The 17453-nt window shown below is 37.6% G+C and overlaps 1 protein-coding gene across 12 annotated transcripts in view; it reads left to right on the top strand.

The window, feature by feature from the left end:
• Positions 1-17453, top strand: part of DEPDC5 (DEP domain containing 5, GATOR1 subcomplex subunit) — a 150387-nt gene that overhangs the window by 33764 nt on the left and 99170 nt on the right. For all 12 annotated transcript variants that reach the window (XM_037817380.1, XM_037817381.1, XM_037817379.1 and 9 more), the window contains 9 exons: positions 1654-1732; positions 2482-2543; positions 5644-5713; positions 6053-6125; positions 11245-11348; positions 11617-11691; positions 13057-13191; positions 14047-14108; positions 15321-15394. In XM_037817380.1, coding sequence (XP_037673308.1) covers positions 1654-1732; positions 2482-2543; positions 5644-5713; positions 6053-6125; positions 11245-11348; positions 11617-11691; positions 13057-13191; positions 14047-14108; positions 15321-15394 — 734 coding nt within the window. The remainder of the gene's footprint in view (positions 1-1653; positions 1733-2481; positions 2544-5643; positions 5714-6052; positions 6126-11244; positions 11349-11616; positions 11692-13056; positions 13192-14046; positions 14109-15320; positions 15395-17453) is intronic.

Genomic DNA, 17453 nt, shown 5'->3' on the forward strand with positions numbered 1-17453 from the left:
AGAAAAAAACTGTAAAATGCAGCCATAACTAAAAAAATCACTTTATATATTTATGTACACACATACTTTTTTTAAATGAGAATATGGAGTGTGTTAACCAAGTCTACAAAATTATCTCTTAGGTCAGCTTAATAAAACATACTTTTCATGCAATATGTCATGCCCTTCATATGTATACTTTGATGAGTTTTGAAAAATGTAGACACCACTACCACAATCAAGTATAGAATATTTTTGTCACTCTGAAAAGTTCTTTAATCTCCCTTTTCAGTTAGACCCCATCCCTCACATGCATAGGCAGCCACTGTTCTCCTGCCTTTCTAGAACAATTTTGCCTAAAAAAGTAATCTTTTAAAAATGAGCTATTTGCAGAGATAGAAAGCAGATTAGAGGTTGTTGGGGGAGGGGGAGTGATGAGGGAGGAGAAATGGGGGAATATTTGTAAAAATAAAATTAAGTTACTTAAAACAAATAAACTTTAATTATAAGAGCATTGTATGTTTAATATAAAATTTAGGTGGTATATATTTCTGTGTGTTTCTCTGGAATATTTCATAATTTAAAAAGAAAAAGCAAACAAAAAGAAGCAAAATCACACATCATGGCAATTCCCAGAGATAATCATAGTTAATATTTTGAAAGATCTGCAGTTATCCTTTCCACATCACAACTTTCCACATTGCGGTTTCAATATATTGAGAGTCAGCAAAATAAATTAAATGCAACTATTTGGGGAGTTTCGTGGAAGCCACAGACAAAGGCCAGCAGATGACAGTATTTTTATTTAACATTGGCTTACATATAGCCTATGATCAAATACTTAACCCACATTTCACAGTAAGGTACTGGAAACACCCCATAAGAGAAAAAGAAAAAAATCAGACTTCTTCTTTGGTATGAAGGGAGGGCCAAAAAATTTTTGGTGATTTTCCATATTGCAGGGGCGCCATGCCCCTAACCCCTGCGATGTGGAGGGATAACTATCCCCTTCAAGTCTTTGTGTTTCTTTGTGTTAGGGAGTAAATTTCTCTAGTGCATGTTATGCCCCAGGCACTGCAGAAGGGCCTGGGGAGTGAGTGATGAACATGTTCTGTCTATAAAGTATGAGTTCTCCAATGAATTGAGTAGGGGATGTTCAGAGGTTGATGTTTGATTTTGTATCAAACCTCTTTAGAACTTTTGGAGTAGGGAGAGACTGAGTAATGGTCTCCCTATAAAACAAACAGGCCCAGAAAACTACTTTTACTTTTCCTGGAGGCAGCATGGGTATAGAAAAGGGATGATGTGGATTATAATTTATTAGACTGCAACTCATAATCTGGCAAGTTTTAGCCCAAATTCTACCACTGTATTGAAGCTTCTCTTTGACTTTCCCAGGTAGATTTAGTGCCCCTTCTGGGTTTTTTTTTGTGTGAACCTGCATGGGAAGTTTGTATATATTGCAATATTTTGCTTGTCTTTATTCTCTACAGTAAGCTCCTAGAGGACAGGCACCACATTCTCCTCCTGGCCTATGATGTTAGGCTAAGGGTAAGAGCTAAGGAACTCCATGAATGCACAGCTGAAGCTTGCTTTTAGAAAACCCACACTGCAATGAAAGGAATTCTTCCATAATTGCTTTTTAGTGCAACTATGTTTTTTTGTTTGTTTCAGGTGGTGTTCCGTTCTACGTCGGCAATGGTTTACATATTTATTCAGATGAGCTGTGAAATGTGGGATTTTGATATTTATGGTACTGTTTATTATTTTATCATAAGCTCTTGACATTCCCTATAGATGTGTCCTGAGACTTATAAATCCCCAAATGCTCCAAATATCTATATAAAATGAATTCCATAAAATGCAGTAAAGTGTTAATGGAAAATCTGACTTTTGAGATCCTTCACTATTCTATAAATACAGGGTGAAAACTCATTTAGAGAGGGACTCTGTAGTTAGCACTCTGATATCTTTTGTTTTTTTCCTATCCATGAAGTCACCAAGTTTGCCTCATTTTATTGGAATTACTACATAATGAGTAGCAAACAGTAAAGCTGCTATGAGGGGCAGGTACAGTATCTAATACACCAGCCTCATAGTGCATGCTTTTCAGATTTGTGTTTAGCGAAATTATAAATTTTTTGCAATGTGTCATCAGGTTGCAGGAACTATAAATGATAAGTCAGGGAATGCAAGGGATCTACCAGAACATCTCATGAACTTTAGGGATTAGATATCTCTCTTTCTGAAGATACACTAAGGTTTTCAGTCATCAGGTTTTTTCAGTCCTGCATTTTACCTGTAAGCCATGGCCTCTCAGTGAGGCAAATATTAAATTTGGCCTGATAAAAAGTCTAGATTGAAACCACTTTTGTACATCTGGCTTTAATGATCTTGTTTTAAAATATAGCAGAACCCACCTTTTCTTTGGTATCCTTCCTGCTATTTTACTGAGAGAAGAAATTGCAAGAAAAACATAATGAATGCATTGTTTCTTTTCAGGGGATCTGTATTTTGAAAAAGCTGTGAATGGTTTCCTTGCTGATCTCTTTACCAAGTGGAAGGTACATTTATGTTTCTACTTAGAATCTTCTCATGCTTTAGGTCTCATTATATAAGCATTACTCAATGCAGATTTTTAAAAATGTGGTGTCTCTATTAAGGTGCCTTAAACTGATCTATCTTGGCTATAACCTCAATTGATAAGACTCCTGATTTAAATTACCCTAATCAACATCATCCCAATCAGAAACTATTGAGGCCACATTATAGAGTGGAAAAGAACATAGAAATTTGGATCAAAACAGACTTAGAAGATTTGGGTTTAAAATTATGGTTCTGCTCTAGTTAACTTTTTCATTTGGGGAAAGTATTCGATCTCTCTGAGCCTTGGTTTCCTTATCTATAAAGTGGAGGTAGTAATAGTCCTTAGCTCACATGGTGTTCTAAAGTACCTGCACATAGCAGGATCTCAGTTAGTCTAAGTCCTATTCTCCTTACCAATATGGGAGGTGCTCTTAGGGACAGGGAAATAGAGATACGATGCTCATCCTCAGGGAATTTGCAGACCAGCTGGGGAGATCAGATCTACATATTTGAAACAACAGCTGACATACATTTTAGGGGTCAGAGTTTTATTTACTTTTAAATTTGGACCTGGAAGTCTGGGGAAGGTTTGGATAGTTGGAAAGGAATTCAGAGGGTATTTCAGATGAAGAGAACAGTATGAGGAAACAGATGAAGATGGATGCGAGAGTGGAATGTAGCGATATGTGACTCCACAGAGGCTTTGTATGAAGAATAATCAAGTGATACGATTGGATGGGAAGTGTGGGGTCAGGGCAAGCAAGGCAGAGTTTACGTTGATGTGCTAGGAAGTCAGAGCTATTAGAATTCCTTGAATAGGCTGTCAACTTGTTGAAGGCCAGGGAGAGTGATTTGGTGAAGGGAATTAGGCAGATCAGTAAGGAGAATTCTGCAGCCATGTGGCTTGGGGTGATCAGGACTGAGTATAGGGTGATAAAGGAGAGGACAAACAGCAGGGACTGTAAGGTCTGGGGGATGGGCTGAATGGTGGTCAGCTTGGACCACATAATGGTCATTTTAGTGTTTAGTCCATGAAAATCTCCATTTCAGGTCTGACCTAGTTACCCTTTAGATGTGCCCCAGCCCTAGATTCAGTGAGTGTATATATGTTTAGATCTAGGGACAAGATATGGCATAGGCCCAGTCATTGGTTTACAGGACTTCCCTCTTAGCATTTGTTTATTTTTTAAACTTTTTATTTTGAAAAAGTTTTTATTTTGAAATAATTCAAACTTCCAGGAAGGTTGCAAAAAATAATATGAAAACAGTACAGAGAACAGATATCCATTTTCCACATTTGCTATTTCATTCTTCTTATCTATCTATCTAAGCTTTTGTTTATTTTTTATTTCTTAATGTTTTTATTTTGAAATAATCTCAGACTTATGGGAAAGTTGCAAAAATAATACAAAAACAATACAAAGAACTCTAATATATCAGATACCCAGATTTACCAACTTTTTAATATTTTGCCACATTACTATGTCATTCTTTCTTTCTTTTTATCCTTTCTTTCTATCATTTATCTCTTCTGTCATCTCTCTAAGCATTCATTTGCTTTTTAAAACCCAGAATTTGATTTAAAAGCAAGAAAACAAAATAATTTTCAGTAACCACTCTGCATGGATTTAATGTACTTTGATGAAGGTTGTTGATTTTTCATATAACCTATTGAATAGCTTAAAGCTGACCCTTGATAGCAGGGTCAGACAAGGGAGTTTATGAATTCACTTCTGAGTAGAAATATAGTAGTGGTGGTGGTAATAGTAGTTGTCCTGGTTAACATTTATTGAGCATTTTGAAATGCCAAGTACCACGGGAAGTGTTTTCCCCACATTATCTGACTTCATCCTCTTATCCCTGTTAACACAGGCAGGGAAAGTGTGGCTCATACAGTTTAGGCATCTTTCCCTTGGTCAATAGCCTGTGAAAGCAGAGCAGAGATTCTATTTCAGTTCTGTCCATTCATCCCTAGTACGCTGAGATTATAACTCCTGTGCTGCACCATCTGTGTTCCTGTAATCCCACAACACCACTGTGTCTTCTGTTATCTCCTCCATCACATATGAGTTGAGAGGCTCTTACACTCATACCAGCCCATTGTGTGGCATTTTTCCTGTTTGTCACTTATACCAAAACCAGATAAGGTTGCTGACCCTAGAATTTGGAGCACCTGGAGTCTGGTAAATTAGTTGGTAGCTAATGAGGGGCTGCTCTTTTCCTGGCATCCTGCTCTTGGTTTTGTGTGATGTATTTAGGAATTTCTGTTCACTTGAGATATATTGATGGAAGAACATAAGGTGACATACAGTGTGCATTGTGGCATATACCTTATGTGATGAATGCTAAATTGGTAGTCACTAAGTACTGTTGGGTTAGTTAGTGCAGGCTGTTGTCTTCAAAGAGTCAGGAGGAACTGAAACTGAGCTTTCTGGCTTCTGGCTTCTGGCGCAAGCCAAATTTCCTGTCAATTTGACCCTACTTCCAGGAAGTTGAAATCCAGACTCCACAGAAACGATTATTCTCACTAGTCCCCATTCCAGGCCAAAGGTAATTCGATTTCAAAGGTAATGGCTTCTACTCCTGCATCTTGAGCAGTGCTCAGGCCTCATCCTATTGCAGTGGTAGGAGGTGGGTGTGTCTGTGATTCTTGCATAAACCACCACGTGGGTGCTGCTTTTGTTCCCTAAACTTCAGTTCTGACGAGATTAGAAAACACCGTGAAGAAGGCACAAATATGACACCAGGCTGATAAATTTCATGTGAAATCAGGAGCTGGGAGATAGCCTCCCTTACTTATTGAAGGTTTGCAATTTTCAAAATACTGTCCACATCCCTGGGACTTTATGTAATTTGCCCAAGGTCATGTAGTGATAAGTGTCAAAGCCAGGACTCAAGCCCAGATCCTCTGTCTCCCAGCATAGCACTTTGTCCACTGCACCTGCTGTCTACATCACATGAAGTTATCCCAGGCCGAGCCTCCTAAGATTGAGAATATTGTGTGCATGCAGGCTACTTCATGGTGAAGATAATGAAATAAACTTGAGTGTTCTTTACTTTTTCTCTGCTCACAACTAGGAGAAGAACTGTAGTCATGAAGTGACAGTGGTCCTATTTTCTAGAACTTTCTATGATGCAAAATCTATTGGTGAGTAACTCTTTTCTCCTACTTATTTTTTGTTAAGCTTTCACATTCTCCAACTAACCATCCCTTTTCATCTTCTTCCCCTTCACACTGCTCCATCACTTCTACCTTTTCCATTATGAGCACAGGGTAAAATAGAAAACAGCATGGCCCAATATTGGGTTTAAGAAATCTGTGATAAGCTGTGCTTCATCTTAAAACCAACTTAATAGATACACAATAAACTTTATTTTTTGCATGTGCATTGCAATACTCCACCCAAGAGAAAAGCAGAGAAACTGTGAATTCCTCTTTTCAAACTGATCTCCTTACTTTCTTTTTTTTTTTTTTTTTCTATTTTAGATGAATTTCCTGAAATAAACCGAGCCTCGATTCGACAGGATCATAAGGGTCGATTCTATGAAGACTTTTACAAGTATGTTTGGGTGCTTCTTTATGCTTTTTAGGTTGTTGTTTTTTTTTCCAAAAAAGAATTTTTTAAATAATTTTTTTAGTTTGGAATAATTATAGATTTACAGAGAAGTTGCAAAGATAGTCTGGAGAGTTCCAATATACCCTTCACTCAGTTGCCCCTAATGTTAACCCTGGTGCATTTGTCAAAACAAATAACATTAGTACATTACTAGTAATTAAACTTCAGGCTTTTTGCAGATATCACCAAATTTTCCACTCATGTGCTTTTTTTATTCCAGTGTCCAGTCCAGGATACCACATTGCATTTAGACTTCCCAAACTATTTATTGTGAAAATTTTCAACATATGGAAAAGAAGAGCAAATAAGATGATGAACCCTAATACCCAACACTGAGATTTAACAGTTATTATTTTGCCAAATTTGTTTTGTCATTCAAAAATATCTAAAAAATGAGAGCGTATCTAAAAAATAAGGGCATTTTCATGTGTAACCAAAATATTATTATCACATTTAACAGTTATCAGTAATTCTGTATCATCCAATATCCAGTGCACATTCAGATTTCCTTATTTGTCCCCAGAATGATGCATACTTGGTTTGCCTCTTCAATCTTTCAATCAAACAGTTTCCCCCTTCCTCCTCACCCCTCCTGACCTTTGACTTGTTGAATAACCTAGGTCAGTTTTCCTGTAGAATTGTACTTCTCTAACTTCAGTATTCAGATGAGCCACCCCCTAGTGACCTTGTTAAAGTGCTGATTCTGTTCAGGAGGTCTGGGGTGGGCCTGAGAATCTGTGTGTCTAACCAGCTCCCGTGTTGATACATATTGCTGCTCTTTGTACCATATTTTGTGTAGAGAGGCTGTAGAATACTCATTTTGGATTTGTCTGATTGTGTCCTTGTGATGGTGTTTAACATATTTCCTGTAAACCAGAGGTTGCAACTGGGCCCCTCTTCACCACTCCCTGCAAATATGGTAATGTCTGGAGACAGTTTTGGACTTCCCTACAATTGGGGAAGAGGTGCAACTGGTGACATCCAGTGGGTAGAGGCCAGAGAGGCTGCTAAACATCCTACAATGCACAGGCAGCCTCCAAATAAAGAATTTGAACAAACATGTCTGTAGTGCCAAAACTGACCAACCCTGCTGTAAAGTCTTGATCAGATTCAGGTTAAACCCTTTTAGTAAGACTACCTCATCACTGATGCCATTTACTTCACATTGCAACAGGATGCATACCAGTCTGGTTGTCCCAGCAGAGCCACTGAATAAGGATACACCTTGTGAAATGATGGAAGCATACCAGGTGCAATCAGATTGGGTTGCTCAATGGCATGGAGCTGTAGGACCTTGACCTTTTAAATTCTCAAATGTGTGTTTACCACCTGGTTATTGGCATGTCAAAATGGACTGTTTTAGAAGAGTCTTTGCTTTTCAGAAGGTATTGTAGTGATTAGTTTCTTCTAGCCTAAGGTACAAAGTTTTTGTTTAAATAAAAACCAACCCTTTGGTTTTAGGCACCTTTCATCACCTCTGACTTCACTTTTAAAGCCCCTAGAAGTAGCTCCTTCCTAAGTGATACCCTGTTTTTTGGTTCAGTCTTGCTTCTTCAGAGTATTTCCTTCTTAATAATAACCAAAAGGAATAACTCTGTTAGTTTTCTCTTCATACCTCAGACTAAATTATGATGCTCTCTGTTTTGTAGTAACAGTTTATTATGTGGATTTATTTTTTATCTCAAATGGCCAGTCTTTCACCCTGGAACCTTAAATATATTTCTTGGCAGCTAGTTCCTGCCTAAGGCCCAAACTGGCTTTTCTTGTACCAAATGCTGACTTGTAGAGGATTGCTTTTTCCTTTTTCAACTTTGTAATAGTGTTCCTCAAGAGAGTCCCTTTTATAACAGTAATTGTTTTTTATTATCATTGTGGATAAGTTCCAGAGAGACTTTTCACACAGATTTGCAAATTGTTAATTTTTAATGGGTATACAACTATCTTCTACTTCAGCATGTATCTCCTAAGAACAAGGATATTCTCTTATATAATCAAAGTGTAATGATATTCTGGAAATTTAACATTGATATAAATCCCATTATCTAGCACATTTTGCCAATTATTCTAATATCCTTTATAGACATGTTTTTCCTGATCTAGATTTTGATCTGGAATCATTCTTTGCTTTTACCATAGATAACTTTTTGTGTTGTTTGCTTGTTGTTTTTCCAGCATTGTATTATGAAAATTTTCATACATATAGAAAAGCTGAGAAAATTGTACATTGGACACCTATATGCCTACCACCTGGATTTCACAATGAACATTTTGCTATTTTGGCTTTATCACATTTCAGATTACCTTTTTGTATCATTCAAAAAATAATGCATGAGGGAAGATGATTATATTAATAACCTACCAGAGACTGAACAATAGATCTGTGGTTTAAAATTTAAGTTGCATTTTAATTTGCACACAGGTAGATTATTCTTATTTTATGTTACAATCTAATTCACAATTTAGTTAGTTCAACAACTTAAGACTTAAAACTAGTAATTCTTATGCAAGTTATCTGCTTAATTGAACTACAGAAGTTTTTCATCATATCCATTTGTTTGATGACATATTCCATGTTATGATCAAAACAAAGTTAATATTCTACTAAAAAAAAATGCATGTTCATTCTAGAGATTTTTAAAAATATAGAATAGCACAAGGCCCTACCTATCCTATTGAGATGATATTAAGAATGGTATTTGTTATCATTTATTCAGGACTTATTATGTACAGGGCACTATTCTAAGCAGTTTATGTGTGTGTCAGTTCATTCATATATCAAACATCCCTATGAGATATTTACTGTAATTCCATTTTAGAGAAGCAGAAACTTGGACACAGTTTAAGTAATTTACCCAAAGCCCACAGAGTATTAAATGATGGAATATGGACTTAAATTCGAGCAGTCTCATTTGGAATCTATGCTTTTGACCACTGTATTCTTCAGCTTCATACTGATTATACTCTAAATTATTTGTTGATCTTCTCTTGGGTCTATCTTCCTTTGAGGATTTCATGACAGTGATGGACCATCTCCTTCCCTGACACCGCCTCATTCCTTCACACTAATAAATTCTGTGTACCAGTCCATTGGACTCCTGGAACCCATGGAGCCTCTTTTAACTTAACAATATATGAACTTATATCTAATGAGTATGAATCTTTTGCATATAATTATTGATATATAAAAGCAGATTTGTATGAAATATGAATATGTGAATTATGAGTAAATGTACATATATATATATATTTGACTACGTGTCATGAATATACATAAATTTCCCCATGTCATTAAAAAGTCACCCCCAACATGTTTTAAATTGAAAGAAGATTTGGTTGTTTTGTTTCCTATTACAAAAACAATGCAGGTTCATTTACATAAGGTATAGATATGTAAAGAGCAAATCAAAACACCCTCAGTTCCATCTTCTCAGATACCATCATGAGGTATTCTTTGTATATAAGACAAATAACTTCAAATGAATTTTTTGACAGGAGTTTTAAACCAACATTTTCCAGTTAGTGTATCACAAATGCCATTCCATGTCAAATACTTTACTTCCACAATATTGTTTGTTACTGCCATATAGAAGTTTCAGTGGGTTGTTAACTATTGTTGAATTCCAAGGTGATTTCCACCTTTTCACTACAGTCTATAGCATTAACAGTGAATGTTCTTAAAGCTAAATCTTTAAGCATATCCTTAATTATTCCTTATGAAAAATTCTCAGAAATAAAGTTAAAGTCCAATAAAAGCATATTCTGTTTTTGTTAAGACTTTTCATTTCTACAGCCAAATTGTCCTCCAGAAACACTGAAGTAGAAAATTGCATTTCTTTGGCAACAGTGTTTGAAAATACCTATTTCTTGGTGTCATCACCTGTACTGAATACACTTTCTTTCTTTTTTTTTTTTTTTTTAGCTCTTTGCCAAAGGGATTAGAGAAAAAAATTATCTGTTGGGTCTTATTATTTATTTCTTTTATTATTGAAAGTAAATGTTTTCTCACGTTTATTGGCTTTTGTATTTCTCTTTTGTGAATTGTCCATTTTCTGAGCCTTTTTTTTTTTTTTCAGCTTTTTTGTTTTTTGTCTTACCCCTGGTCTGATTTTCTAGAAGAGAAATACTGTGGTATATGTTTCTCCAGATCTTTTTCTGTTTAACCCATTTTAAAATCAGCATTATCTTTTTTTGTGTGTTTGTTTTTGTTTTTAATAAAATAAATACCTTAGGTAGAGAGAATAGTATAATGAACTCCATGTACCCACTACTCCTATTCAACAATTGTGATAATATTTTGTCATATTCTGTCAAATTTTATCATAATTTAATTTCTTTTTTTTTTTTGATTTTCAATTTTTTCCTAACTTTAAATTATCTTGCCAGTATGTAATAAATAGACACATAGGTACATAGTCATGTATTCTGAGTGTTTCTTTAGGATACATTTATAGCATTTACAATTATTAGATTAAAAGAAATGTTTATTTTTGTTTTTTAAATTTAAATTTTATTTATTTATTTGGAATACTTTCACATGGTTCAAATTCTTTAAGGTAGAGAAGGAAATGCAGTAAACAGATTTCCCCTCATCCCTTTCCCCTAATCTAGTTCCCTGACTTGGATATATTCATAGACTATGTATGTATTATATGTAATATATATGGAAACTCTTCTTAAGGCTTTTCATACATATTACCAAATTGTAATTCAGAAAGGTAAAATTTACATGTCCACAACAGTATTGAGAATGTTCATATCCCTGCCCAATATTGGACATTATATAATCCCAAGGCAGTTTTAAAAATCATTTCCCATTTTTAAATTTACTTGAATATTGATGTGATCACATCTATTTGTTAATGCTTGTTAAATGCATTTGACTTTATTACTTATTATTATATAGTGCTATGTGATGCTTATTATTACATGACACTTGCTGTTTAAATGGTCAGTTCTCCTAACTCTGGGAATCCCATATTTTTCTTTCCTTGGAACTCTGTGAGGCACCTGATGTCCTTTCAGTAGTAGCTGCTTAATGTCTATTTTGTGATAATATTTTCAGAGTGGTGGTGCAGAATGAGAGAAGAGAAGAGTGGACTTCACTCCTTGTGACCATTAAAAAACTCTTCATCCAGTATCCGGTGTTGGTGCGACTGGAACAGGCAGGTACTGCATCCATGTATTCAAAGGTGACACTGGGAAAGGAGGTGTGTGTGTGTGGGGGGGCAGTTGGGGGATGGAGAAGTTGTTCATGCCTGTTTCCCTTCCCACTGCTTGTGTGGGTTCTGCTTTTGGTTAGGTTTCTATGGCCAATTGGGTCTGATTGTTCCTTATGTAAGCAGTAAGTTCAACAGTGTCACTGTGCAAGGTGGGGAGCCCTATGGAGCCAGACACTCATAAGATGTTTTTTCTTCTCTTGTATCTTTTGCTTCAGAGGACTTTCCTCAAGGAGACAATTCTACCTCAGCACAAGGGAACTACCTTGAGGCCATCAATCTGTCGTTCAATGGTGAGTAAGAATGCCAGCCACAGCCACCCCTCTTGCTTACTGCCTGGCTGCGAACTTGTCTTCACCCATGCCCAAAGACCCAGAACTAGTTGACTACACCCTCCCCTCCAAATTAATTGAAAGCAGTAACTTCTAATCAGATGGTTCTGATGACCACCATTTAGCTTCTGAGACTTCTGTTGGGTATTTAACTTGCTGTTCTAATCATCTTCTCATGGTAACCTGAAAGTAAAGAGCTGTTGTACTAAAAACAGTGTTCTATTTTCCACCCCATTCCCCAAATGCTTCTAGGTAATTTTATGAAGTATGTTCCCCATTCTTTTTTGTTTTGTTTTGTTTTGTTTTGTTTTTACAAAATTCACATAGAGAAGTGTATCAAGTGAAAAATAAAAACCTTCCCCCACTTCCCCTGCCCCCCTCACTGTCAGCCCCCATCCAAGAGGGACCATTGTTTATAGCTGATGTGATTTCTTTCTTTTGAATGTTTGTCCCTACTTTTATGTATTAGCTTAGATACTTTGCAAATAACAGAAACCTACTGAGTTAGTGTAAATAAAAAAGGAAATTTACTCTGAGGTTGTAGGGGTTTGGTGGGGCAGCCAGGAAAAATTTGAATGTCATGTTGGAGACAGGTTGGAACCAAGGTATCTCTGGGAACTGCAGCAGCAGGAATTCCTAAACGAGAATCCAGCTTGCATCCCTGTCTCTGTTCATAAATCCACATTCCCAGTAGACAGAGTCCAAATAGCCCAGCTTGGATTAGGTGCCCATCTGGCACTGGCCAGTGGTGGAAATGCTTGTGTGTGGCCGCTTCACTATGTAACACCCTCCCATGTGTCTGGATCCAGGTGCTAGGGATTCTAGAGCATGGCAACTTCTTTTATCAGTTAAATCTTTTGTCATATTCGAGTATCATAGATTTCCCATAAAAGTTGTAGAGGCCAGAAATAAAAATTAACTTGCCAAATTTATGAAGTTGTCCCTAGATTCTGATGTACTTTCTTAAATATTATCTTAAATTACTATTTGATTCTTCTACATTTCAATGTGAGCTCATTTATGGATAGCTTATACTTTGAAACAGCATGAAATTTTGGCATCTAAGGCTGCACAAGCTAAGTATTAGCCATTTGTGAAGGGGATTAACAGAGGTGACAGTGACATGGTCCTGCATTCAAGCAGTTCATAATGTAGAAGGGGAAAGACAGACAGACATGTACACAACTAACTAAAATTTAGGAGAGAAAGTGGCTATTTGTCTATAATAGATTCATAGAATACTCCAAGAGCACAGAAGTGGTATCCAGTGGTGGGTTTCCAGAAAGCTGTAACATCTTCATTGGGGGATTTTTGTTTCTCTTCCAGTGTTTGACAAGCACTATATCAACCGCAACTTTGACCGGACTGGGCAGATGTCTGTGGTGATCACGCCTGGAGTTGGTGTGTTTGAAGTGGACCGCTTACTCATGATCTTGACCAAGCAGCGGATGATAGATAATGGTAATGCACCCTGGTCCGTGCTCTGTTTCCATATGTTCATAGCCTGAACACATGGAACTTAGAACTCTGAGCTTTCACTGACTCTTAGAGGTGAGGCGATCCACCTGGCACTGTGTGCACCAGTGATTCTGAGGATATGCATAGGTGTTAGGTGATGAAATGAGTTCTATGGGCAAATAGGTTTGGAAAGTGCTGAGTCCTACAGAGTTAAACAGGTTCCCTAATTGCAGGTCTTCCTCAGAACTGTTAATATGTTATTATATCTTTTTTCTTTCTAAAGTGGTATCTGGTACTCTTGAGTTTCTTCAAACATATTTGATGCTAGAGAACCTTTTGGAGGGTTTGTCTAAACAGACCAGTGTGCCATCAATGTATCTAGAGAAGCACTGTCTGAATCATCTAGTCTACCCCCTCCCCACCCTCCATGATGTGTCAGGCATTCCTCTGTCCCCCTGCATTTGATTTGTGTTTCACCCCCGAGATGGAGTTGGGAAAATAAATCCCGATTGCCAGTAAAGTAGTACTTTTAAGTGACATGGGTTGTTTGGCTTTTTACTATGAAATTTCAAAGTTCCTTTTTCTTTCTGGCCTTGAAACATTAGTAATAGAGGCCTGGTCAAAGGCTAAGTGTCAGACACTAAAATAATGCCAGCTCTGGTGGGACTCTGTAAAGAGGAAACAAAAAAAATGCCTCTGTTTACTTCTTTGCTGGATGGGTAGCACTGATGAGGTTATTCATCGTAGGATATTTAATTGGCTTTGCCTCATACCCTGACCCAGTTAAATAACATCACTAATTGCTTAGGGCAGTTATCGCCACAACACCCCCAACTCTTTTTGTCTTTTCTTTTTTAGGAATTGGAGTGGACTTGGTGTGCATGGGGGAGCAACCATTGCATGCTGTCCCATTGTTCAAGGTAATTAGATTTTTTTTTTTTAATCTTCATTTTATTGAGATATATTCACATACCACACGGTCATATAAAACAAATCGTACATTCGATTGTTCACGGTACCATTACATAGTTGTACATTCATTGCCTAAATCAGTCCCTGACACCTTCATTAGCACACACACAAAAATAACAAGATAATAATTGAAGTGAAAAAGAGCAATTGAAGTAAAAAAGAACACTGGGTACCTTTGTCTGTTTGTTTGTTTCCTTCCCCTATTTTTCTACTCATCCATCCATAAACTAGACAAAGTGGAGTGTGGTCCTTATGGCTTTCCCAATCCCATTGTCACCCCTCATAATCTACATTTTTTTTTTTTTTTTGTACATTTTTGCCTTCAGATCATTTCTTTTTTTTTTTTATCTTCATTTTATTGAGATATATTCACATACCCCGCAGTCATACAAAACAAATCGTACTTTTGATTGTTTACAGTACCATTACATAGTTGTACATTCATCACCTAAATCAATCCCCGACACCTTCATTAGCACACACACAAAAATAACAAGAATAATAATTAAAGTGAAAAAGAGCAATTGAAGTAAAAAAGAACACTGGGTACCTTTGTCTGTTTGTCTGTTTGTTTCCTTCCCCTATTTTTCTACTCATCCATCCATAAACTAGACAAAGTGGAGTGTGGTCCTTACGGCTTTCCCAATCCCATTGTCACCCCTCATAAGCTACATTTTTATACAACTGTCTTCGAGATTCATGGGTTCCGGGTTGTAGTTTGATAGTTTCAGGTATCCACCACCAGCTACCCCAATTCTTTAGAACCTAAAAAGGGTTGTCTGAATTGTGCGTAAGAGTGCCCACCAGAGTGACCTCTCGGCTCCTTTTGGAATCTCTCTGCCACTGAAGCTTATTTCATTTCCTTTCACATACCCCTTTTGGTCAAGAAGATGTTCTCCGTCCCACGATGCCAGGTCTACATTCCTCCCCGGGAGTCATATTCCATGTTGCCAGGGAGATTCACTCCCCTGGGTGTCTGATCCCACGTATGGGGGAGGGCAGTGATTTCATCAAGGTAATTAGATTTTGGATTTGCTTACTAAAGGCCAGTTTCTAGCACTAAGGTTATCTTGAGACTAGTTCAAAACAGACAAGTTGGAGTAGATCCCCATCCTAATTGTTTTCTGGCTTATCTGCACAATGACTTTTTTTCCTTTCAGCTGCATAATCGGAGCACTCCTCGGGATTCTCGTCCCGGCGATGACTATAATATTCCTCACTGGATAAACCACAGGTGGGTGGGATCTTGATTAATATTAGGTGATAAGGGTTTGGCATTACTTCCTTTCCAGTTTCTTGTCAATTCTGTTAACTTCTTATTCTGGCACTAAATCTTTTGTCAAGAAAATTTGGAAATCAAAATTCTAACATTTGTTTAAAGGTTCTCTACATACAAAGCAGTAGCAGATTACATAAGATAGCCTGATTAAAAAAAAAAAACAAATTTCAAAGGACCTACTTCTGCTGCTATTCCTAGCTCCCACAGATCATAGCAGACCAACATTTTTCCTGGCCTAAAGGTAGAATGATAACCTCCTTCATTCACAGGAAAATCTCTATGCCTCTTCTTCACATGGAACAAAGCTTCAGTTTCCTGTTGATTCTAGCTCGGGGATGGCTTCTCACATCCCTCTGCCAGTGCCACTGCCTTATCCCAGTCCTTGTCTTTTTAAACTATTGCAGTAATCTTACTGGAGTGTCTATATCTAGTGTCTCCCTTCTTTAAGCCATCTGTTAGACCAGTGTTTTTCAACCTCGGCGCTACAGACATTGGGGCCGGAGAATTCTTTGTCATGGGGGGCTGTCCTGTGCATTGTAGGATGTTGAGCAGCATCCTTGGCTTCTGCTCTTTAGATGCCAATAGCATCTGCCGAGTTTGACAACCAAAAATGTTTTAGGCACTGCCACATGTTCTCGGGAGCGGGGGCAGGGGGGTGGGGGATGCAAAATCTCCGCCTCTCCCACTGCTTCAGATCAGAGGGTATTTTCTTTCCTTTTTTCTTTTATATATTTTTTAAGCAACTGGGCTCTTTCTTCAAGTAAAATTTGTCCTTGGAATCCCAATACATAAAAGTGAGAAAGTAGCTATGTTCCCCTCTGCCCTCACGTAGCAGGTGCTGATATAGCACCACAGAACCCTGGCGGTCTGGGAACTAGCATTTGACTACCACTGCTGTACCTGGTTGCCAGAGTCATTTTTGTGAAAACCAGATCCTACTGTTCCTTTCCTCTGGTTCCTCATGCCAACTTGAAAGACTAATGCTTTAGACATCCTAGGTCTTTTCTCCCACCACTTGCTGTCTTTCATGCTGCATTGCAGGCACCCACATTTTGCCCTCACTTCTGGATCTTTCTGCCTGGAAGCCTTGCCACCTGTCTCTTCTCTCATGTCGTCCTATTTATCCTCTGAGACCGAGCTCCAACATCTCTCTTCAGTGAGTCTTCCTGTGCCGGTAGCTACTTTCTCTTTGGTGCTTCTCCAGCATTCAGCTCTTCTCTGGGTTGCCTCTCTTAGACCAGTACCCCAGGGGCACAAGGCCACTTGATTCAGGCTTCATGTTCAACAGAGCCTTCAGTTTTGGCTTGTTTACTTGCAAATCTCTGCTGGAACCCAGCTCAAAACTTCATCACAAATGTTGGTTTCGGCCTTGCATTCTGTCCTTTATCTTTTTAATGAGCCATATTGCCATCAGTATGGTGGTTGGTGCTGGACACCTCTAATGATTCATGGGCGAGAACCAGTTTCATGAGCAAGGAATGGTCATTAGGCCACCTCTGTAAGAATGGTGCAGTCACATTGCAATTCTGCTCTGAGTATGCCCCTGTCTGCTCAGGAAGCCCAGTACGATGCGTCCTGGGTCTGGTCAGCCATGTTCTTCTTCCTGTACATGTGTATATATGACACTCAATTTTGTGTGAAGTCATTGCATTGCCTGATGAAGTCACTTTAAAAAATGTGACTGCTTCTTAATAAGATGCCTTTGTAATCTTCCTCATCCTATGTTTATATTGTTGTTATTTTAAAAACTTAGTTGTGGTAAAATGGGAATATTTTGAGCTTATTTGCTTTTCCCTTATTTCATAGACCAATGTATCTTCATTTTTGTTATCCTTCTAATTATTTGTGGATCCATTTGTAATCTTTTAATAGCCTTTCAGATTCATATGGCAATTTAAAAAAAGCTACCAGTTAATTACACAGCCTATTTCATGGTTTTAAGTTTAGTTCAGGACATAAGGTAAGAAGTTAACTCTAACAATCACTAAAATTGTATCTGAATTTAAGTGTTGCA

Source organism: Choloepus didactylus, chromosome 23, assembly GCF_015220235.1.
Source record: "Choloepus didactylus isolate mChoDid1 chromosome 23, mChoDid1.pri, whole genome shotgun sequence".
NCBI classification, from domain to species: Eukaryota; Metazoa; Chordata; class Mammalia; order Pilosa; family Megalonychidae; genus Choloepus; species Choloepus didactylus.